This window comes from Rhinolophus sinicus, chromosome 16, assembly GCF_057876585.1.
Source record: "Rhinolophus sinicus isolate RSI-liver-muscle chromosome 16, RSI-T2T, whole genome shotgun sequence".
In the NCBI taxonomy this organism is placed as follows: domain Eukaryota; kingdom Metazoa; phylum Chordata; class Mammalia; order Chiroptera; family Rhinolophidae; genus Rhinolophus; species Rhinolophus sinicus.
Window position 1 is genome coordinate 171,088,839 of NC_142516.1, and position 24,553 is coordinate 171,113,391.

General features: G+C 33.3%; 1 protein-coding gene across 1 annotated transcript in view; it reads left to right on the top strand.

Moving 5' to 3' along the window:
- The window catches only part of KLHL1 (kelch like family member 1), a 305,504-nt gene that overhangs the window by 274,048 nt on the left and 6,903 nt on the right, over nt 1–24,553 (top strand). The window contains exons 9-10 of the mRNA XM_019751890.3: nt 9,363–9,575; nt 24,332–24,503. Of these exons, the coding sequence (XP_019607449.1) occupies nt 9,363–9,575; nt 24,332–24,503 (385 nt within the window). The remainder of the gene's footprint in view (nt 1–9,362; nt 9,576–24,331; nt 24,504–24,553) is intronic.

Genomic DNA, 24,553 nt, shown 5'->3' on the forward strand with positions numbered 1-24,553 from the left:
TAGTTTATTGCTGATTTTTTTCTTACCACTTACATTAATGCTAATGGTTCATTCCTTTCATTCTTTAGAAAATAGATATTTCATTGACACAGCAAATTTGCTCAATAGTGATAAGAAATATGCTCACCCTTTTATTATCTTATTCATTTGCTACATTGTTCTGTTAGGAGAATATATATACACACGTACACATACACATACACACACTACATTAAAGTTACTTATGTCATGTTATTCACCTTATTCTAGATCTTTGAAAATTATCTAGCATTATAATTTTGTGTGATCCTTCCCTAATACTTTCCTTTGAAATATCTTAATATAGGGTTGTTTTGTTATAAATCTTCTCCAAGCTCAATCAGAAATAAATGGAATAAATAATATGTTAAATATTTAATAGACAATGTTTTGCAAATTTTCACATGTTGTTATAACTATATTGGCAATCCAATTTCTTGTAATGAGTCTTTTAAATTGGCTATGCATGAAAATCATTATCCAGGTTGTTTTTGTTGACCTTGTATTTTGTTTTGTTTTGTTTTGTTTTTGGCCAGTTAAGATAGTTAACATCGTAAGAAATCCTGTTTTACTCTGATACCATTCTTCGTCCCAAATATCAGAGTGTGATAGCACTTAAAAGTTTTTAATCTTGCAATTGGTTACATTTTAATTAAGTAGATTTTTCAAAATTTTAATCCTATTCTATGGAAATGTTTTATAATTATTTTATATTTACATAAATAATCTTTATCTTTAAAGCAAAATAATATATCCCTCATATGGGTGTAGGGGCAGAGTCCCAGAGAGCAGTTTCCAGGCTCTCAGCCTCACGTGGGGAGGTGCTGGCTCTGGTAGTGAATGACCATCAACTGTGATTGGTTGGCCATCAGCTGTAACCAGTTAGCCAATTGGCTACTGACGTAACTGTGGGGCTGCATTGATTGGTTGCTTGGTTGGTTGGCAGGCAGAGAAGTGAATGGTGGACTGCGGATTGTGTGGCTACTACTGTGTGTGTCTCACCCGGACTCCAGTGAGACTATAGTGGTATGACTCCCCTACCTATGGCTCCATGGGTGTTCCTTTTTGGCCTCACCATATCCTGCATTCCTATGTGGGGAGCAGGAACTGAGGCCCCGCAGCCGCCCCACACGACAATGGGTATTCCCCCGCCCCCCAAAAAAATGTATGATTTAAAGCCCTCAAAATTCTGTGGTTTGATGACTCTCTACTAATGTGTTGTTGCTTTTTCTGTTTTACTGAAAGAGAAACATAATCACTAGAAAGAGACATTTCACTTCAGACCCATAGTAGAAAATTGTTTCAGCATCACCCTTTGACACTTGTTTATTTTTTTTCTCATCTCTACTGATGTGTTTTTATCCCTCTTGTTTTATTCTCACATCTCACTAATGTGTCATCCTAACCTGACTATTGCTTCTCTGAATATTATGTTGAATAATTCTCTCAATTAAGGTTTATAAACCCAGTGAACATCCTTCTTCAGTTTAGATTATGTATGATACCATTCGTTGTGGGAAAACAAGAAATTGCTTTATGGCTTAAAATGAATGCATGTATTCTCATGAATTTAAGAGCAAAATTCTGTCAATTTCATGAAACATTTTGGTCAGTCTTCTAATCAAACGGCTTGAGCTATGTGGTAGATACGTCATCTTCTGCCAGCACAGCCACAGGCTTACTTGATAAATAAAGAAAATGCAACAAAACAGTGAACAGACATTTTGATGTGGTGGTTGGTCATATAAAACCTCAGATTCCTCCAATATCCTCACTAGAGATTCTTTTTGTTCCTTCTTTGCTTTCTGCTTTAGCTTTGTTCTTTTAAACTTTACTTTGTAGCTGAAAGCTCTTTCTGGTTTATTTATCTTTATTTCCTAGATTAGCTTTTAAAATAGATACTAATACAGCCTAAGAACATCCATAAATAAGCTTGAATTTTAATAAATGTATGCTATGGCCCCTAGAAAATCTACAAAACAGATATAAACAACTGAGTCTTTTTCATGATTCACTATCCAAACCTAATTTACTCATTCTTTCAAAATCTCATGTAAACAATATTCACTGGACTGGCAATTTCTGCAAGTTGCAATTTAGGCAATTGCAGCCTGAAGCTTATACAGCTTGAAGTTTTCACAAGATCAGGGGTCAATGTCAGTTGTTTTCTCCAGTATGCCCCAATATCCAGCACAATAACTCAAGCCTCAGGACCTGTCACTTGATTGGTGCCTTCCAAGTCCTTTCTTCTATTTTTGTATTCAAACTTTGGTATTCATTTTCTGAAAGATGGAACCCCACATTTTATAAGCTTTTATATGGTAAGCAATTTATATTAAAATTGTGTTATCTTAGATTTACACATTAAAAAAAAATAGAAGCTTCTTGTTTGTTGAGTCTTCCTTGGAGCTAATAATAGGCTCAAGAGATTTGTAATTACTTCCTGAGGGGGCGGGGGATATATATATTTAAGCTGGGACTTGATTGATTTAACAGACTTCCAGAAAGTGAGGAAAAACTGCAATGAGAAGGAAGAATCTGTGGTGTCAAGTCCCTGAATCTGAAATGCAAACAAGTGGAGGAAACATTATTTGGCTGGAACATGACGAGAAAGACTGGCCCCAAAAGACTGGATATAAAAGCAGGCCTCAGCTCATATACTAAAGTAAAGATGTTGTAAAAGATTAAAACAAGGTGGTGGCATGGTTACATTTAAATTTTATAAAGATCACTCTGGTTAGAGAATAATTTATAATTGTTCAAGGGAATTACATCAGAACAGTAGATTGACTCAAATGCATTCCAATGGTTCAAAGGGATTATTGGATAAACCATGCCTTCGTATTAGAATGTACAGCAATGACAGAATTCATTTTGGTTCCCTATTTGAGCATATCTACTGCCAGATTCTTCACTCTGGACTATAATGCCTATGATTTAGACCTCTCTTTCCTTCTCCAGTCTTCACTCTTAACACTAACCTTACAGAGACGTTCTGTCCTAGAGGTACTGAATCATCAGATTCCCTAAACGTGCCTTGATCACACTCTTTTACCTTTTCATATACTCATCTCTCTGCCTAGATTTCCTTCCCATCGTCTTTTTCCTTAATAACTTCTGACTATCCCACTTGGTTTCTCGTCTCAGATTTTCATCTGATCTTTGGAGACATTTGAAGACTCTCTAGAGTGATAGCCTCATCAATCTGCTTTCTTTAGATGTATAATGTTCCATGTAGCAAGATCAGTACTAACAGAATTCAGTTTATTACATTTGAGAACAGTGTCTGGACATATTTAAAATACATTATTGTTTTCTTTTACCTAAATAAGATCATTTATAATATTTCCATCATCCAAAGCCTAGTGCAATCTGTACCTTTCTACAAATCCTTTTTTAATTCACCAATTTAAAACTAATCTTTCCTTCCTTTGTATTCCCAAGACATATGATTAATACTTTTCTCTGCCATTTGTCAAAATTTTATTTCAATGGAACTTAAGTACTTTTTTGACAAGTTCCATAAATCACCCTTTTTCAAGAACTGAAAGCCAGTTCTACATTAATTTTTGTTTCAAATTTATAAGCATGTACTGACCATGATGACATATCAAAGAAAAAAAAAATCAAATCTGCCTTCAAAGAGCTTACATTATATTAAAGGGAAATAGAAAACAACAGAGGAAGGAAATGCAGAATTGCAGTATGTGTAGATTGGGAGTTGGCAAGAAAACATGGAGAGATAAAGTATGGAAGTGACCGTTTCTCTCAGGTTTTAGGTTGTTGAACTCTACCATGTTTTAGGATGTAATTAATTGACCCAGAATAATTTACATCTTAACAATTGGGAGGCTCCTTTAGGAAATATGGGCACATTCTAATAAAGGTACGTGTGTCCTACCAAACTTCAACCCACCACCTTGCTTTCCAGCCATGTTATAATGTCAACAAGTCTCAGGCTGAGTTTGCCCCATGTATCACTGTTTCTTAGTAAGCAGGAACAAAAGTAGTCACACACATTGTTGTAAGCTTACTGACATCCCACTTACTGCACCCTAAGGCTCTTCAACAAGCACCTCTCAGGAAAAGGTTCACTGAAGAACACATGCTGGGGTATCCTGATAGTAAAAGCTATAGACAAGCCTTGTCTTGGGATCAGTTTCTAGAGTTTTCCATCAACTGGGAAACAAACAACAACAACATTCTAGATCTATGGAGTTGCTTCAAAGGTTTTATACTATGCTATGCACTTCTTATACTTTTATTATGAAAGGGAAGGGATGTCTGAAAATACCTTCTGGTAACAACATATCAGTGAAAATTATAGTTAATATTAAGTCTAATCATCAAGAACTTCAAATATTTAGATAATGGTATTGGAAGCACTTTCTGGAGCCATTGCTGGAATATGCACTATGGAAAAATAAAACAAATGTTAAATAATTTTACCTAGGATACAGATTGTAAATAATGTTAAATTTCTGGAAGGAAGACAAAGTGGTATCAGGAAAGACTTTCTGGTAGAGACACACCTGAATTGATTGATGATACATGAGTGGGAAATAACCTAGCTTTTGTAGTAAAAAGGTATCTAGGATAGAATGCACAATGGCACACAGGACTGGAAAATATCTAGTGCTGTGTCAGTAACGCTAAGTGTATCCTAATACTCATTCACTCCTTTTCATATGATAATATAAACACCAGTTGTTAGGTGGGCAAATGGTCACCAAAAATAAGAACATTTCCCAGCACTTTATCAATTAGGCATTGCCATGTGACTAAGGTCAGGCCAATGGCACAGGTGAAGTTAGTTGTTCAACTTAAAAGATGAATTCTTAAAGGGAGAGGGTGTGCTCCTCATTCTATGTTTCCTTCATTCTGCTGTTTGAACTGTGGTTGTGATAGCGAGGGCTACCTTAGGATATCAGGACAAGGGGGTTTGGAGACAATTCTACAATGGGGTTTTAGCATTAGTGCACATTTTATGAGCAATAAGTACTGGCAACGTTTTTTTTTTTTTTCATATTGCTTTTAAAGAATATTTTTAAATCAAACAGCTTTGGAAGGTACAGTGTCTTTCTTTGGGGCAGAGAAATTTATTCCTTGATCAGAATAATAGTGTCTCCCTTCAGAGCATAGGTTGGGCATAGTTTTTTGGCAGTATCTTTTAAAGAATTAGCTTTTACTATACTCAGCGTTCCTCAGATGTGGAAAAGTAAAAAAATAAAAGCCTGCTGAAGCATTTGCCTGCATCTCTCTGTGTCATTCTGGTGCGACTTGGGGGCGGGGGGTGGGCAAGGCAAGAAGAACAAACGTGAAGGTGAAGCTCATGCTGTCTATTATGTTGTGAGTAGCAAAGTCATCTTTCTCCAACCTGGGAATCTTGTGTCTTTTTCCAGTATCTATGAAACTGCAGAAGGCTAATTTGTTAGCTTACGAGTAGGGTACAATTTTAGACTCTTCAGTTTGTGACAAAGGTTTTTCCTCTACAGATGATAATGGGAAACAGCCAGGGTCTCAACACCTGCAAAGCTATTTACACACATTTGAACTCATATCCTAATTAATACAGGATTTGTTTCCTGCAACTGATATATTGTAGGTACTAAAATAGTAAACATATGGCACTCACTTAGATGGGCACAGGGCACCTAGGTCTCAAAATACTGAGGCCTGGTCCCTAAACTTTAGCTAAAACTTATCTTTAAGCTGAATAAACACATAATTTAGGAAAATAGTAGGAAAGACTCAGATTCTTGTCATTCTCAGCAAAATTCTAAAGAGGTTTCTTAAGTCAGGAATATTTCTGATCTCCTGCCAATTTGGGGCATGCAAGGGATATACTGGTCAATATTCACAGCAAATTGAACTATGACCCTGGTGATTTCAAAGTGTTATTTTGCTGTCATTTTCTCATTACTTCATAATGAAACTACGGCTCTATAGCATAGCATACAACCCCTTTCATTCTCAGTCTAATATTTTCATCTTGCCACCTGCATCTCTCCTTTCTCCTCCTTCACCACCACCCCTTCCATCAATATGACATACTGCCACTCTTTATTTATCACCTGCTATGACCCTTCATGCCCCTTGTTTTTACTTATAATGCTTTCTCCCTATTTCTTCATCTTAGAAATGTCTACTCATCTTTCAACTCTAAGTTAAAATGTCACATTTCCTTTCTTGCTGTGAAACTGTCAGCTGTCGCTTCCTATGTTGTCAGTGCATTTACTTCTAGCATCAGATTCTTCTCTCCTCTTCAGATTATCAACATCTAATTTGTCACTGTAGTAAAACAAAACAGGAAATCAATCTAAACAATAATTTAATAGATTGTAAAGGGAGACTTGAGAAGATAACCTTTGGTAATAGTCCATGAAGTTTTGTGAGTACGTTTTAGCATCTATTCTAACTGCTTCGAGTATACTGTTTCTATCCCTTGGTTATTTTTTTTTAACTTTAATAATAACTATAGTAATGTTATTATTATTGCTATTTATTTTTACATTCTAGTTCTTAGTCACTTAGCAAATTTATCTTTCAAAATAAGTGGATTACAGATATTGTTGGTTAATATATACATTTGTAAAGTGCATAATTTTCAAAACATGTTCAAGTATTGAAATGCACTTATTAATTTTAACAATGGATCCATTACAATTTAATTTATTTTTCAAAGATGTTTCTTGAGCTAAATTCAGAGTATTTAGTCTTTTCAACTAGTTTCTCCCTGGTACTAATCAATAATTTATATTATATTATTAAAATTACAAACTTCATTATTAATCAAATGAAAGAAACCATTGATAACCTTGATTAGGCTTTAGTAAATAATTTATAAAATAACAACTACCATATATCAAACATTTATTTTACAAAAGGAATAGCAAATATTAGGTCATGTTTATCAAGGCATTATATAAAATTCTTTCTTGTATAATCCCTAGTGTTACTGAACTTTATTAGGGGAGGGTTGACACAGAAGAGAGGCTGAAGGAATAGTGGTTTGTAATATACACATACATATATATTTATGTATAAATTAAGTCAATAATGTTGTAACTTGTGAACTTTGCAGGAACATTTTAATTTCCAAATAATAAGCAATACTAATAGGCTCAATATTTGAGTTCTATAATGTAATCAATGTGTTATATTAATTATCACTACTGTTTAATACACATTTAGCTATATATTTTTATATGTTAACATTTTAATAATTTCAGAAAGAGAAAATTCATGATATATGATTGCACAGAAATAATGTGTTATCAGCAATGTTGAGTTTATATATATACCAATACTGTAATTTATCATTGTAATGTATATAAATAGAGCAGCTTGAAGTCAATAATTCTTTCAAAACAATAGAAAAAGGAGGATGGTATTTTTATGTATTAACTGTGTTTCAGGGACCATGCTATGTCACTTGTGTGAAGATATTTACCCAATAAATAAAATTCCTGCAAAAATGTAGTTAACTTTTAATAATACCTCAAAATTATGGCATATGCGAACTTCCTTTGAGTTAGATCTCCAATTTAAATAAAACATAGAAATAAATGAAGTTCAGGTCTATAAAGTATTTAGGAAGATAAAGACTTCTGAGTGAATATTTCACTTCTGGTGCCTTGCAAGCTAGATTGTCTAATACTTGTCCCTTAAAATTCTCTTATTGGCTAATTTCAGCATATTGCAAGTTTGAGAGCTAGCAAACAACTTGTGAGTAATCAAGCAAATAGGCATTATATTCATAAAGGGCACCCTTGGGCAATCAGAAACATTTCATCATGGAGGCATTAAGACAAACACGAACAGTTAAAAAAAAAAAAGTCTCCCAGATTTGAAATCAGTTTAAACATCATTATTTTAGTTATTAAAGGATATTAGAGCATGCATTTGTAAATCTGAGATCTGAATTATTTTGTATGCTAAGTGATAATGTCTTCTTGTACATTAACTTAGAAACTGAAAAGTATAGATTTAAATCTATTTACCAATATATTAAGCATAATGTCCACTAGTAAGACAAAAATCCCACAACATCTAATCTTATTCAAACATAAGCAAGTCATAGCACTCCTGTACTCAAAATCATCTTAAGGCTTCGTGTTTCAGTCAGGGTAAACGTCTACAAATACCTGTCGGAGGTCCACCCTGTACCCTCACCTTTCACCTTATCTGACATACTACCCTCAATTTCTGCTCCGGCCACTCTGGCTTTCTTACTGTTCCAAGACCTTTGTACTCAACTCTTCAGTCTTCCTCGAATCTTCTCAACTTAGATTCCTGAACTTCCTCCAATCACTACCCTCTTCTTCAAAGTTTTGTGCAAACATCATCATATCTTAATGAGACCTTTTCTGACCATACATTTAAAATTATAAACATAACACCCTTCTACCAGTTGTGCTTCTGACCCCACTGCAGCATTTCCATACTTTCAAAGAAGTATGTAATGTATGTTTACTTTATCTATGTCTACAGCACTTAGCACTTTCTACAGACATATATAACATATATATATATATATATATATATATATATATATATATATATATATATATATATATTTTTTTTTTTTTTTTTTTTGTATGGTACGTCTACTCACCCTGCAGAATTGAATGCGGGGTTTGTTTCCTGGTTTGTTCATGGGTATAATGAGAACACTTTGGACTCACTAATGAAATAATTAGCAAAATGACTTTGAACTGAGTTTCGGAGATATTCAATCAAACATCACTGCACACTTTTTCCTGTAAAGTCTTGTTTATCTATGTAGCACATTAGCTACAGTACAGGCACAGATTAAGGAAGTGGGTGTTATGACAATATTTGTTTAGATTATTTCACTTATTTGATGTTCTAAACTGTGGGGACAGAACCCAAGGAGTAGGCAAGATATATTTGCTGATGCAAATCAAATGCTGATCAAGTAAGATAACCAATTTTCTTTTGATTATGATCATTTTCAAAGAATATTAGAGTTGAATACATCTTATTCTATATTTTAAATAACCATTCCTCAACTTTTATTAAAATAATATGTTAACATGATTTCATTATGTTAGATCTGACGTTCTAGAAATAATAGAATGTAGAATATTGTAGTTGTTTTAATTTCACCTGGTATACTGCATAGTAGAATGATGGGAACTCCAGGCTTATGTAATCATTTATAGAGTAACTTTAACAAAGATTTCCAAGTGAAGAAAGTATTTCAAATACAGTGAGGCTCATACAGTGATTAACATTTATTTTTTAAAGGACTTTTGCTTTTCTACACTTTGTCATTCAGACTGTAGTATTAAATCATGTTTTCCCAATTGTGTTTTTAGGTTGTATTCAGTCGGCGGTCGTGATGGAAGTTCTTGTTTGAGTTCAATGGAGTATTATGATCCTCATACAAATAAGTGGAACATGTGTGCTCCGATGTGTAAAAGAAGAGGGGGTGTTGGAGTGGCCACATGCGATGGCTTTCTTTATGCAGTAGGAGGTCATGATGCTCCTGCTTCAAATCACTGTTCCCGGCTACTAGATTATGTAGAAAGGTAAGACCTCAAGGGCACTGCCATAGTAAAAGACACAATATAGTTACACTGGTGCCTAATTCAAGTGAATTTATTTTTATTTTTATTTTATTATTATTATTTTTTTGTGTGTGGAAAGCACTTCAGAGAAAAATGCAGACAACAACTTGAAAGATAATCAGTACCTTACAAAAATGATTGAAATCTTGTAATCTAAGACTTTTATTGTACAGCATCTCACAGGCATTTGACATTAAAACAAACAAACAATCCCCCCAAAACAAACAAATAAACAAAGAAAAATCTTCCTGGCACAAACAAGGAGATGAAGTAGATGACCCTAACCTTTCCTATCCCTCTCTATTTCTATCTCTGCTTTCAGTGATTCATTCCTAAACATGAAAAATAAAAGTAGAACCAAAGTAGCTTCTTCTGCTAAGGTTGAATGGCTTTGCCAGTCTGCAAACTGTCTTAACTTTTTTTTTCATACTATAGCTTAGTCCAAAGATAAATTTGGGGGAGAAAGATTTGAAGAGAATAAAGTTCTTCAAACAAACAAACAAACAAACAAACAAATAGTAACACTGAATCTTGATTAAAAGCATTTACTTTTAAAAGTGACTATACTTTAGAAATGGAAACTTAGCCAGATTAAATAATATTACTGATGTGTAATCAACAGGCTTTGTGAACTTACTCATTAAGGAAAGTAGAAAGGAACACGAGGGAACAGACTCAATGACAGCTCCACCTCATACTTCCTTATTGGCACCATCAGTGGGAGTAGGGGTATAAAAATGGCAATGAGGAAGATGGAACAAATGAGCTGGATTTGACTGAATCTTTTGGTTTGAGGTACTGGTGGAACACCCAAAATGTGGTGTTTAGCAAGCAAGGAGAAGCATCAGGACTGAAATATAGACCTAGAGGCAACAGTTGACATGAGGAGATGAAATGAGAATGCCACGGGAGAGAGTATTTGATGAGAAGAGAAAAAGGATCAGTTCTCCCTTACACTGGTCCAGGCTTGCCTTGCACTTGGCTGACGTAATGCGACGGAATTCTCAGCTACCCTCCCACCCTCGTTTCCAACCATCCCCAAATCCATTTTATAGATGGTTCATTGATGGATCTTTTTTAATCTTAGCTGAGATCACTGGTTGTTGATATTGAAGAGCTTAATTCTGGACCTCCTTTCGTTATACTCCCTTCTGTGGCTTTCAGTGCCTTCGATGTAGTAATGGCTTCCAATTCTCTCCTCAGAGCTCCATACGTGCATATCTAACCAACCACTTGCCCATTGCTACTTGGATTTATTTTAGGCATTACTGTTCAAAACAGAACTCTCCATTCTCATCCTCCCCAGGTCCCCACAAACTTTCTCTACTTAGGCCTTCCTTTTAAACAAATGGTACCATCCATTGCTCAGGACAGAAACCTGAATGTCACCCTTGAGTGGTCAACTTCTCCACTTCCCACAGCCAGTTACTCCCCCAAATCTGTTGAATCCTTTTCCAAAATGTCTCTCTAGTCTGTCTCCCCAATCTACATTGCTGCCAGCCTGATCCAAGCCTCCATCATCACCTCTCCCCTGCAGCACAACAACTATCTTCTAACATGTATTTCCCCTCACCAATTCCTGCCCCTCCGTCTCTTCCCTTACAGTGGCCAGAGTGGTCTTTATGAAACTTGAGTTGGTTTCATACTGCATCCAAAGCTAAAAAGCAGACTTCATTCATGGCCCATCATATGTGCATCCTGCCTATCACAGACCTCTTTTCTCCCTCTCAGACCTGCTTATCTCACCATTGATCACCTTGCCCCTATCATCTTTGCTTTGTTTCAGTTCTTTAAACAGCTCTTTTCTGTGTCAGGACCTATGAACAAAGTGTTCCCTTTCGCTGGAAAATCCTTTTGCTAATATCTTCTCATCCTTCAGCTCTCAGCTAAGGCCTTACCTGACCACACTATCAAAAGTAGATCCACTGTACTTTTTTCTATGCCGGAACAGTGTTAATTTCCTTCACAACACATACAACAATTTAAAATTCTTATATTTGTTGGCTTATACTTTTTCTGTTTCCATCACCAGACTCTAAGCTCTGTAAAGGAACTGTGGTCACTCTGTCTCCTTTGTCATTTTATATTCCCAGTACCTAGGAAATATCTGGAACATGGTAGGGATAATTCAAGTGATTTTTAAAACTGCATAATTTAAAAAAATATAAATTCAATTTCTAGAAGTACTTTGCACGCTCTGTCTCTCTCTGTCTCTCTCTCTCTCTCTCTCACACACACACACTTTCATTCTCTCTCCTTCTTTCCTTCCTTCCTTCCTCCCTTCCTCCCTCCCTCATTCCCTCCCTCTCTCCCTTCCTTCCTTCTTTCCTTCCTTCTTTTCCTGCCTTTCTTTCCTCCTTCATTCCTTTCCTCCTTTCTTTCTTCAAGTAATAATGATTTAAAACCCTATATTTTTTCTACAAGATCCTAAAGTAATCTTTAAATTTCTCCTTAATATATATTTATGAAAAGTTGGTTAAAATTCAACTTTAAGTAATTTATTAAATTTATCAATGTTTGTTAATTCTTTGTTTTTAAATAAGATAGTTTGTTTGTTTGTTGTTCTATTTCATACTGTCTTATTTGTGCTACTATCCCCTTCAAGCTCTCAAAGGTGAATTATGGACTTCTTGTTTTATGCGATGCATTTCTTAATGCAAGACAGACTTATGAGAACTAGATTGTCTATAATTGTAGTATAGGAAGAAGTGTAGGCCCTCCTTTCACTCTTTGTAAATGGCCAAATGCACAGAAGCTGGAGGGAAAAGGCTTCTGGGCTTCAGGTTTGGTTCAACAGCCCAGACACTTCCTGGCATGGATATCGCTAAGTTCTCTTTAAAGACTGTGCATCACTTACAACTATTATATTGTGTGCAGTAAGAATTAGAGAGTTAGAGAAACTTATGGTGATATTTCTTACTATGGAAGGACACATATTGATATACAGGGAAGTGAGAATGGGGGTATTGAGGTTAATTGCTTTATCAGCTGGATAGGATAAGTAATTCGATTATAACTAATAACTTCAAAACTGAGTGACTTAATGCCATCATGCTTTTTTCTTACTCATGCTACATGTCCATGACAACTCCATGATGTTATTACTCTGGTGCCCAGAATGACATTTAAGCTACAATATGAGCACTGGTGGTCTCCACATCAGAAGGAAAAAGCCAGTGTAGTAAATTATTTTCTGGTTTTTCAAGATTACACCTGCAAGTAATACAATTCTCTTTTGTTCATACTTTGATGATAAACCATTCACATGGCCACAGGGAACATCATGAGGATGGGAAAATTGTATCCTAAATTGTATCCAGAAAAATAACAAGATATTTGGCAGATTGCACTGAATACCAAGACAATTTTTCTCTTAATATTAAAAAAAATATACATGTATAATATAAAGAATATATATATATTCTTTATACTTATAAGTGGTATAGTCAGTGGGAGAAAGTTGTTATCTCTCATTATTTATGATCTTTTATTTTTCTAAGGATATATGATTATTGGAATTTAGAAAAGAGTCAATTACAAGAGATAGCTTTCAGTGAATAGGTGCTGTTCATACTTAAGCCACTTCTTGGATAAAATACAGAAACACGTTTAACGATAATGCTACTCTATGAAATTGACTGTGGATTTATGGGTATGTACACATAAGGGAGGGCATTAAGCTCATCATACTTTAACTTCAACATCCTCTTGTCCAGTGAAATTAGGAATTACAGGTGTTATAGTGAGATAGTAGTCAGAGTCCAAATAAACAGATGCATACTTTTATACGCACCAACATAAAATCATTTATTTTAAAAATGCTGCTAATAGACTGAGAGCTCATTCTCATTTTCCACTGCTAAATTCTTGGGAAAAATGACAGAGGAGATAAGTATGATGAGGCTCCAGCTTTTCCTGTGAATATCTTATATAAATGCTACTAATGAAATGATATTTTACACACATATTCTCATCTAACTTTACGGTATAATGTATTGAAATGTTGTTTGTGAGCAGAGGCATAAATAATTTAGTCTAGGAATACATTTATGATGCAAAATTAGATTTAAATATGTGTAGCTAATTTAAGTTATAAGAATGCAGTGGTTATAAACAGCTTAAGTAATGCAGAAGCACACAGCATTATCATGATTCTTACATGAGCTCATAGTACATGTCAGATTAATAGCATTTTTGCACTTCCTATAACATATATTATATATTGATTATTTGTATGTAAATCATCAATAAGTCAAGTTAGATAATGGTACCTCTGTAGAATTATTTTGTACATATAATGTAAAGAATAGTTTTTAGCATAATTATAGGCAAACAAATCATTAAGAAACAGTGTGCAATGCTGTTTTATAAATTGATAGCTAGGTGGGTAGACAAATTTTATTGTATGTCAATGATTTCTTATGGAAATGTAAAAGTAATATATAATGATGGTGTTAAACTACAGTCATGTGATAGTTATGAAAAAATGTGAAGACTCTGGCTGCCTCAAACACAAAGAACATTGGCACCTCAAATCAGAGCAGGTAACAAGGTGGGATCTGAACAAGAACAGGGACTTTAGAATAGGTTATGGAACTGCAAAAACTAGTTTTGTAGCTGAGCCTCACTCTAGTGATAGCATCTTAGGGGAGAAAAATCAATGTCCAAATGATGCAGTAAGTTCTGGCAGAATTTAGACCCAGGAGGTGTGATCCCTTAGAAAAAGTACATTCATCCATCTATAGTGACTTATTCAATAAATGTTGTTTTGCATGTATTTTTCACTGTGCTAAATAGTGCTTAAAATGTATTAGAAGAAAGAGACAAAGAAATAAGTCATTAGAATTTGAAGATTAGAGACAAAACTAGAAACCAGGCAATGGATCAGAAAATATGTTGGAAGGCATCAGTTCCATCGCTGGCCAGTAACAGATCAGAACCACTTTTGCCCTCGAATCTTCATCCCAGTGACAAGGCCTGTTAGGAGAGAGATGTCAAGATATAACAGGCACTGAGAGTGCCTTTGTAACACCCATTCTCGTTTTCTCCAGTCTTTTCTCCTTATAGTAGCCAAAGGGATCTTTTCATGATGCAGATTTGATCTGAAAACACAACGGAATTTTTATTTATGCCAATTATCAATAGTGTAGTGAAAATAATCTTTTGTTTTACATCACTTTTTCCACTAAACTAGGTTCTATGTGCTGGTAATAATCAAGATTAGCTTGTCTATGCCTGCATCCTTCCACTTGGCACTATTCCTGGCACAGAGTAAGCACTCAACAAACATGTATTGAATCAGTCAGACACTAAGAAAAACAGGCCTCAAATTTCTCACAAGAAAAAGCATCTTAAGGTATACTATAAGTAGGTAGTTATATAGACTACTAGATAGATGATAGCTAAAATGAATGATGGACAGACGGATGGATGGACAGACGGATGGATGGATGGATGAATGGATGGATGGATGGGTGGATGGACTGATGTAAAGACATAAAGACAGAATTTTGTTTGTTAGTTCTTTATTTGCATGTGAATACCCATTTTCACCATCATAGGTTGGATATCAATTATTTACATATATTTGAGGCATATAGTCAGTAGCCAGACAAATTTTGAAGGTGGCTAACATATTAACTAAATGTTCATATGTTAGTTGAACATTATATCATTACGTCTTCTAATCCAAACACTTAAAAATAAATATCACTATTTTTGATATATTACTTACAAAAAATATAAAACTTTTCTTCAAACTCTACCAAAATCTACTGTAGTCATATCAGAAAGTCATCTAAATTATGATGTTTAATATATTACTGTCAAGGCATGGCTCAGTGTTTTATATAATCTTTAGATCTTTGCTAAAAAATAAATAATTTAAGATTTTCCTTGATATGCAGGGATAAATATATTATTCACTTACTTAAACGATTCTTTAAAAATTATCAAAAACATAACTATATAAGGTAAGAATGGAATTTTAGATTCTTCCATTTCTCTTTATCATTTTATCTTTTTCGGTTCAGACATAATTTAAGAATTATAGCATTTCTAAATAGTGAAATAGATGATAAAGGAGTGACTTACTTTTTATTTAAATTATGGATGCTTATCTTGTGCCTATGTTGCATATTAATTCTTAACTCATGTTTTGACATATGCAAGATCCTAAATTTTCTACAAAACAGTAATTACTCGAATAGTTTAAAGTTAAAATGTTAAGAAGGAGCTTTTACACTTTTAATAGCATATTTCTTTTTCCTCTTAAGATTTTATTGTTGGAGCCAGGCAACAATAAAATATAGCATGAAAAGACTAACTAGTTTATCGTTGATACTGTTTTTACATTACTGTGCATGCATAATCTTTGTTATTCGTTTGATAACAGATTATGTTCCAATTTTCGGTAGACATATATACAAAAGATGGATATGACAGGCCACATATATAGGGCCCTTATCAGATATGCTACACTTATTAATGATACAACAGCTATACTGATTTATATATGTGTATTACATATTTGCCTCAATGACTTATGAAGCAAATGTTATCTTTGACATGGTCAGCTAGACACAGGGAGTAACAATAATCTGTTGTCCTTAAATATTCTGCCTGAAAAGCTGGCATAATGATAATTTGCCCACATGCTTTGAAAGAAGGAGAAGAATAATTCTGCGAAAAGGTAGATGCACACAAATAGATGAAACATGTCATATCCTATGTAGATGGAAAGCACAACCCTGGTATCAAACTGTAAAATTCATTTTCATGTTGAGAGAGGCTATCTAAAATTACATAATCTGGGCTCACAGTGCTAGTAATAGTTTTCTGTTGTAGTAGATAAAGTGTTTATATAATATATTGCTCCTTAGTTTTGAACTGTCAATGGTATTTATTTTAAAAGTGAGTTTTAATTAGCATTTAGTTCTCCTAGGTATGCTCCATGATCTGTTGATTGATAACAGATTATAGCTCTACTGAGAATACTAGATCACAGAGGAGTGGACGAGTTTGTATCCTGTCCTTGCTTTCTCTGGTTCTTTCAACAGCTCATTTATCCTCTCTTCAACCTAGAAGAGTATATGGAAAGAATATAGCCTAAGCAAAAACAGAATATTTGAATACACCTTCACAGAGAAGTTAAAATCAAATTAACATTTTACAACATTTTTGAATAAAAAAATAAACAAGGGGTATTGAAAAAGGAGCAGAAATCTAATTACCCCATCTTTCTTTCTCAATCTTTCTGTGCCTATTATATGTGCATGAAAAATATTAAGGGAAATTGGAAGAATATTAATAAATACAATTTAAAAAACTACAACTTAAAAAAAGTGGTTAAGCTATAATCAACATGATAGTCTGAAACACACAGAAGATATGGAGAATATGATTTTTTTCCTAACATTGTTCTGATTTCTTCCCCTTCTGTCATGAGGTTGAAATTGATAGATAGTCAACTCAAAACTATTTCACCTCATATGTGACCACAAGTAATAGGTTTGTTGCAGCTGAATCAAAACAGGGAACTCATACTCCATACGTAATGTGTGGAAGATCTTGTGCTAAGGAGTATATTCTGATTACAGAATAATTCATGTGAGTGATTTTGAAACTAAGGAATCTTGTCTTGGATCTCTAAACCACTTTAAAGTTTTTATTTTCTTAATTTAGGAATAGTGTTTCTTATAGATGGTTTGGAAAGTCAGGAGAAAAATCATAAACTAAAGCAATTTCATCAGTAACTTTGCCACTCAAATTTGCTTATTAAACTGACTTCTGTATTTGATTCTTTTTATGTTTTGTTGAGATATACTTTCTAGTGAAGTTTAAATTCTAACAGAATTTCAATCTATTTCTGTGTCTGTTTCTCCAACTATGCCTAGCTCTATGTGTCAGGAATATAACATATAATGAATTCTTAAAAATATTGGCTGAATAAATCAATGGATAGATTAATGTTCATGTGATGGATTGGATCATTTGTTCTTAAATTCTACCAGGATTTATAAGTTTTTTTTTTTGTTGTTGTTTTTTGTTTGTTTTTTTGTGTGTGGTTTGTTTGTTTGTTTGTTTGTTTTGTTTGTTTGTGTTTTTTTTTGGTACAGTGGTTTGAACCAACAAGCTTAGAGCAATTATTTTGTTCATTTTTATAAATGGTGGATATAGATCCTAACCATATGTATATCGTATGTTTTACAAATGTTTTCCAATATTTGTTTTACATGGAGATATTTTTCATTTCTTTTAAGGTAAATATATATTTTGTCATGATATTGTTTACTATTGTATTGATATACTTCTGATTATCAAATGATTCTAAAATTTTAGTGGCCTTAAATAACCATTTTATTGTCTTTCATGATACTGTGTGTTGATTGGGTTCATTTGGGCTGTTCTTCTACTCTAGTTGATATTGGCTAATGCTGCAGTCATTTTCAGCATGACAGGGCTGGAATATTCTAGATGGTTCTCTGACAGAGCTGACAGTTAGGGCTGGGTGGCATCTGAGAGCTCAGCTAGGTTTCACCCAGAGCACTGCAGTTCTCCTCTATTGGTCTTTTGTGGCTTGGATTTTCCACCACAGGGTGGCTGGAGTTCCAAGACGAGGGAGTCCCAGAGGAGGGGGTTTGTAAGGACAAACATAGAACGCAATTACTCATCAAGCCTCTGCTTGCATCACACTTGCTCATGTTGCATTGGCCATTGCTAGTCATAGTGAGGTGAAAGTGAACTTCTCAAGAGCATGCCACTAAGAGACATGCTTCATCAGATAGGAGCCAGCAAAGTTACAATTTATAGTTGTGCTTATATATTAAAAGTGATTTTCCCATACTGAAATCATATATATATAGATAGATAGATAGATAGATAGATAGATAGATAGATCTGAAATCATATATATATATGATTTCATAAACGAAATCCCATATGAAATATAAATGTGTATATGTACACATTTATAGTTCATCCTCATTTTACAGCTTTACTTGTTACCAGTTACTCTTTTTGTAGTAAATCACTTGGAAAATACCACAAAATGCTCATTTCTTTTAACTCTTCCCGCTGAGGTAATTTAACCTGATGCCTTTCTCAGCTTTTAGGGAAGAGAAAATTGCAGGTCTGAATTGTAACCATGTCCCTTTGTCAGATGGCACTGTCATTGTGGGCCCTTTGTCAGTGGAAACAGGGGCACCAAAAGACACCAGGGTTTACTGCTCACAGTACAGATTGAATAGTTTCTAAGGACTCTTGGGCTAAGTCCAGGGATGTAGACAAGCTGTGGAGATCTGTGGTGGTGCAAAAACTGGATCCAATAAATGTTATCAGGAAAATAATCAATTTCCATACATGTATGTTTTATCAAACTAACTCTCTTCTAAGAGATTTCCAAGAATTAATTTTTCAGGAAAGATAATCATAGGTTTGAAATGGAAATTATTTTTCTCTCCACATTTTAGTTAATTACATGTACAACTTTTAAAAAAAGTATAAATAATTGTATTGCTGTACTAATTACACTTATAAACACTATTTTTAAGTACACATGAAATATCTACCAAAACTTAACAATTTTAGCCAGAAAATAACCTCAACAAATTTCAAAAGCTTGACATCTCACAGAACATGTTCTCTGATCAAAGTGAAATTAAGTTAAACATAAATAACACAGAGATATTTTTTTTAAATGCTCAACTCTTTGAAATTAGGCATAATACTTCCAAATAGCACTTAGATCAAATTCGAAAATAATTTGAATTGAATGATAATTAAATATTATACAACAAACTTTACGAGATGTAGCTAAGGAAATTCTTAAAAATTTACAGACTTAAATTCATGTATTTAACAAATAATCTCATGAGAATTGGTAGATGTTGGTTTTCTTTATAGGAAGCACTCATCTGAGGAATTTTGATTTATTGCAAAGGCAAAAGAGCATATCTCATAATGGAAAAAATTAGTCTCAGCTCCCATCTCATATCACACCAAAAATCAATTCAAAATTGATTTGAGATATAAATACAAAACATGAAACAAAAAAGCTTTTAAAACATAAAATTGGAGACTATCTTCACAATAAATATTTCTTAACTTGCATCTGTAGTCATTCATAAAAAAAGTATTACTGTTAAAATGTCTTTATTCAAAAGACAGAATTAAGAGAGTGAAAATTTAAGGCAGAGAGTGGGAAAGATATTTGCAATGCATCTAACCAATAAAGGCTTTGTTTCTAACAAATTATGAAATTCTAGAAATCATTTTAAAACAAACCTAAAAATATAGAAAATTTGGCAGAGACTTGAACAAGAGCTCTTTAAAGGATGACATCCAAATATGCAATGACTTTCTGGGAAAATGCTTGATGTCATTAGTCATCTGACAAATGAAAATTAAAACCACAATGTCGTACCATGGCTTACCAGAAAGGTTAAAATGAAAACAGCACGTATTACCACATTTACCATTTAATGGTAATTTTTAATACACGTTGGAGAGGATGTAGAACAATTGAAACTCTCATTGCACTGATGGTGGCAGTGTAAATTGGCACAGCCTCTTTGTAATACCAATTGAAAGTATCCACCCCATTTCAAAATATGAATTTTCTTTGACCCAGAAATTCCATTCCTAAATACTTATTAGAAATGCATATATGTGAAAACATCTGAACAAGGATGTTTATGGAAGCATTATTTCAATTATTCTGCAGTTTTTAAAAATTAGTTGTATTAGAATTAATTTGGGTAAGGGGGATCAAATATATGGAAGGAGAACTGACTCTGGGTGGTGAACACACAATGGAATTTATAGATGATGTAATACAGAATTGTACACCTGAAATCTATGTAATTTTACTAATAATTGTCACCCCAATAAATTTAAAAAATAAATTAAAAAAAGAGAATTAATTTATTTTCCAATTCTATGAGGTAGCTATTTCTAAAATTAAGGTATATTTCTTTTGATAATCTCATGAAACCTGGTAGATGTTGGTTTTCTTTACAGGAAAAATAAAATTATTTAATTTTGACCAGTATTACTGCCACTAGTAATTGCTTAACTTGTAAATAATTTATTAAAATCAATTCATATAGAGATTGTATAATTCATTTACTAAACATCTAAAAACCACTCTTTCAGAGCTGTTTGTCCATTATCATTGCACAGATCTTCATTTGTCTCTTTTCTTCTGTCTTTGTTTTCTTATTTGTTTTGTTTTACAGGAAAACATACAAGGCTACAAATCACTCCTATGTTGTTTAATTTGCTTTCTAGCTGAATACTGCCTGTACAAATTTAGTAAAATGGACATTTTCAATTTTATTTGTTATCAAAGTAATGTTTTAATATTTAAAATAATTTACCTTTAAATATTTTAAGATCAATTCTTATCCATAAGTTTTGGAAATTACAATGTTTGAAAATTCATGGTACTTCAAAAACTTCAATGGGGATTTTCAATGAGAAACCAACTTTTGTTCTGTCAGTATGCCTTCAGCAAGTTTTCACTTTACAGCAAATTTTAGTCACTACATATATACTGGTACTTCTCTTGCCTGAGGACTATAAACTTTAATAGAGTCCCTGATCTAGAACTCATATTCTGACTATGAAGGCCAAGGTGAAATATAGGAAACGCAGACAGCCTAAACACAAAAGACAGACCCACTTTTTTTTTTCTGGTTTTTTTTTTTTTTTTGGTTTGTTTGTTTCTTTTTGTTTTTAATAAACAGGCAACCAGAGACCAAAAAAAAAAAAAACAAAAATTAAAAAAAAGCTTAGAACTAAATTTTGTCAAATATCGTGATAGAGTTCACTATAGTAATTGCAAAATGTTTATACATCTGAATCCTCTCCCCCCCCCAAAAAAAAAAGTAAAAGGTGTTTATTTCATTTTTTTGGATAGCAGTTTTGTATATTCCTAGGCTGAGAGCTGAATCCATAAAATTCTGAGTAAAGAAAAATCAATTTTGAGTCAATGTAAGAACAAGGATAACCGTCAGTATGTAATTTTGGATTTGTGTGATTATTTCCTAAGTATCAAGGAGAGAGTGTGTGTATGGGAGGGAAGAATGCTGTACTCAGTTGTTGTTTTTTTGTTTGTTTGTTTGGTTTGATTTTTCTAACAATATATACATTTAAATATCACCATTGCAGATATGATTTAAAAGATTGTTATTACATATGTGAAGTATGTTACTTATCACTGAAGACAGGTACTCTAATTCAAAGATTTAGGTATTTTAGAAGAATGCGCTAAATTTTTTAAATTCCCTTGAAAAATGTTGTAAAATATGAAAGAAATGAAATTTATTTCTAAATGGGTACCTAAATATAGTTCATACTAATGTTTTCTTATTTTCCCCTGGAACAAGAGTATTTGAGAATTATTTAAATATTTGTTTCACTTGAAGTTTCATAAACCTTCAGAAATGCATTTTTTTATTGCTTAGTGAACTAGTGTTAGCTGTTTTTTGTTTTTTGTTTTCAGTTTTTCTGCCTCTTTGCAAAGTGATAAACAAAGTCTGCTTTGTAGACAGTTGAAAAACAATTTAGAGTGGCATAACAATTAAATGATGACTAAAATATGACTTCAGAAAAAGCTGTGTAAGTAATTATGACAAAAGGCAGACTGGATTCTATTGAATAATGAATAGCATATACAGAATCTTCACTATTCACTGAAATTAAAGTATATTATGCATTCTTCCTTTAAAGTTATTTTTACTACAAACATTTCCTGACAAACAAAAAAGTAAACAATACAATAAACTCCTCTGCACTCATTACCCAGCTTCAACATCCGTCACCGATTTGTCACTCTTCATTCATTCATTCATTCATTCATTCATTCGCCTTCACTGTGCTTTCCTTTTTACTGAAGTATGGTTTTAAATAAATTCTTACAGATGTCACTTTAACTCAAAATATTTCTGAATTCATCCCATAAACCATGAAAAATGATCAGGACTTTATATTTTAGCATAATCAAAATGTCATTATCACAGTTGCTAGCAACTTCAACAATGTTTTATTTAAGTCTGATGCCTGGAATTAAAATTTCCAAAATTTCCTTGTTATGTCTTTTCTTTCCTCTTTGTTTTTGTCCCATTTTTTAAATCTCTATAAATTTCAAAATATTCATGGTAAAAGTTTAACTATTTTAAAGAAGATTTTGATGGCATAGATTGTGTGTTTGCGTTTATGTGTGTCTATATGTGCCTGTGTCTCTTTGTGATTTTTGCGTTTATTAATTACAGCATGTGAAAGTACATTTTTATTTGTTAGACAGCTTATGCTTCAAGGTGGTCCCAGTTTTGCAGTCATTCATCCAATCTCTCATTTCATATATCTATCATCCTGGCTGTTACAACTCCTTCAACCATGGTGTACAAATACATGTAAAATCTTGAGTAACATGAATATCCTCTGTGAAATATAAATTCCAGATCCTTGGAGTCTTCCCAACCATTTCTTTTGTAATAGTCATTCCAATAAACTATATGTTTGCTGTGTTAAAAAAAATAAATAAATAAACAAAAGAAAAGAAAAAGAGGAAGAAAGAAAGAAAGAAAGAAAGAAAGAAAGAAAGAAAGAAAGAAAGAAAGAAAGAGAAAGAAAGAAAGAAAAAATAAAGAAAGAATAAGTATTATCATCCAGTCTTCTTTCATATTTACCTTACAGGTTTCTTACTAGCTTTCTCATTTTTGTATCTGAGCACGTAGTTATTGATTAAAGGCAATGTAGTGGTTTAATCATTCATGCTTAGCTGAAGTAAAACTCATTCACCAAAATATTCTTTAGATTTTTGACTCTCAAAATATTAAATATCTGTATGCCAAGTATGGTAATCAAACTTTCTGAAAATTAAATTATTTTGGCTTAAATTCAGTAATAATAAGTTGGGGCCCCTGCTTCATTCTGTTGATTTACCAATCTCTTCCTCCCAGTAAATCCTGAGTAATGTCACTAAAACACAGTTCTGTTCATGCTGTAATTATTTTCCCAAGTTTCAAAGGCTCCCTATATTCCTGTTGAGTAAACGCAAAACACCGTCTCACTCTAGAAGTCAAATAATCCACGAACTGATCAAAACATACCTTTCAGGAATGCTTCTCCTTCATACATCCTTGAACTTGGCCACACTGCACACCTGCTGTCCTCAAAGCTAGCCATACATTTGTACTAACACTTCAGTTCTTTAACACAAACTTCTTCTTTCTAGCAAATTTAGGCTAGACTTTCAGATCTGGTTTAAAAAGGAATTCAACTGCAAAGAATTCCCTAATTCTCCCAGATTGTTAACTATTACTTATATTTCTTTACCATAGCACTTTGCTTATATCTATTTTAAAGAACCTAATTCTACTGTGGAATATAGTTATTTATATATCTGACTTCCTCCTGGAAAGAAATCACGATACCCTATTTTATTAAATGAAAATTATTTCTTTCCTCCTGGAAACAAATCATGATACCCTTTTTTATCCATCTAAATAAGAGTCTAGGTATATTTTAAAAATACCTTAAAGTCCAGAGAACCACACATTGTATATGTTAGAACTTGAACAGCTGCTCAAATGATTGAATGTTTAGAAAAAAAAACTTTTTTTTTTCTCATGGGATGCTTCTGAAAGGGTATTCGTATAGTAAACATTGACTGTGAGTAGAATTTTTTATGTCCTATTATCCTTACATTTTAGATATGATCCTAAAACAGACACGTGGACCATGGTGGCTCCTTTGAGTATGCCCAGAGATGCTGTTGGAGTTTGTCTCCTTGGGGACAGATTATATGCTGTTGGCGGCTATGATGGGCAAACATATCTCAACACAATGGAGTCCTATGATCCACAAACTAATGAGTGGACACAGGTAAGACTGTTGCCAGCATAATTTACTTCAAATATAAGACTGTATTACAT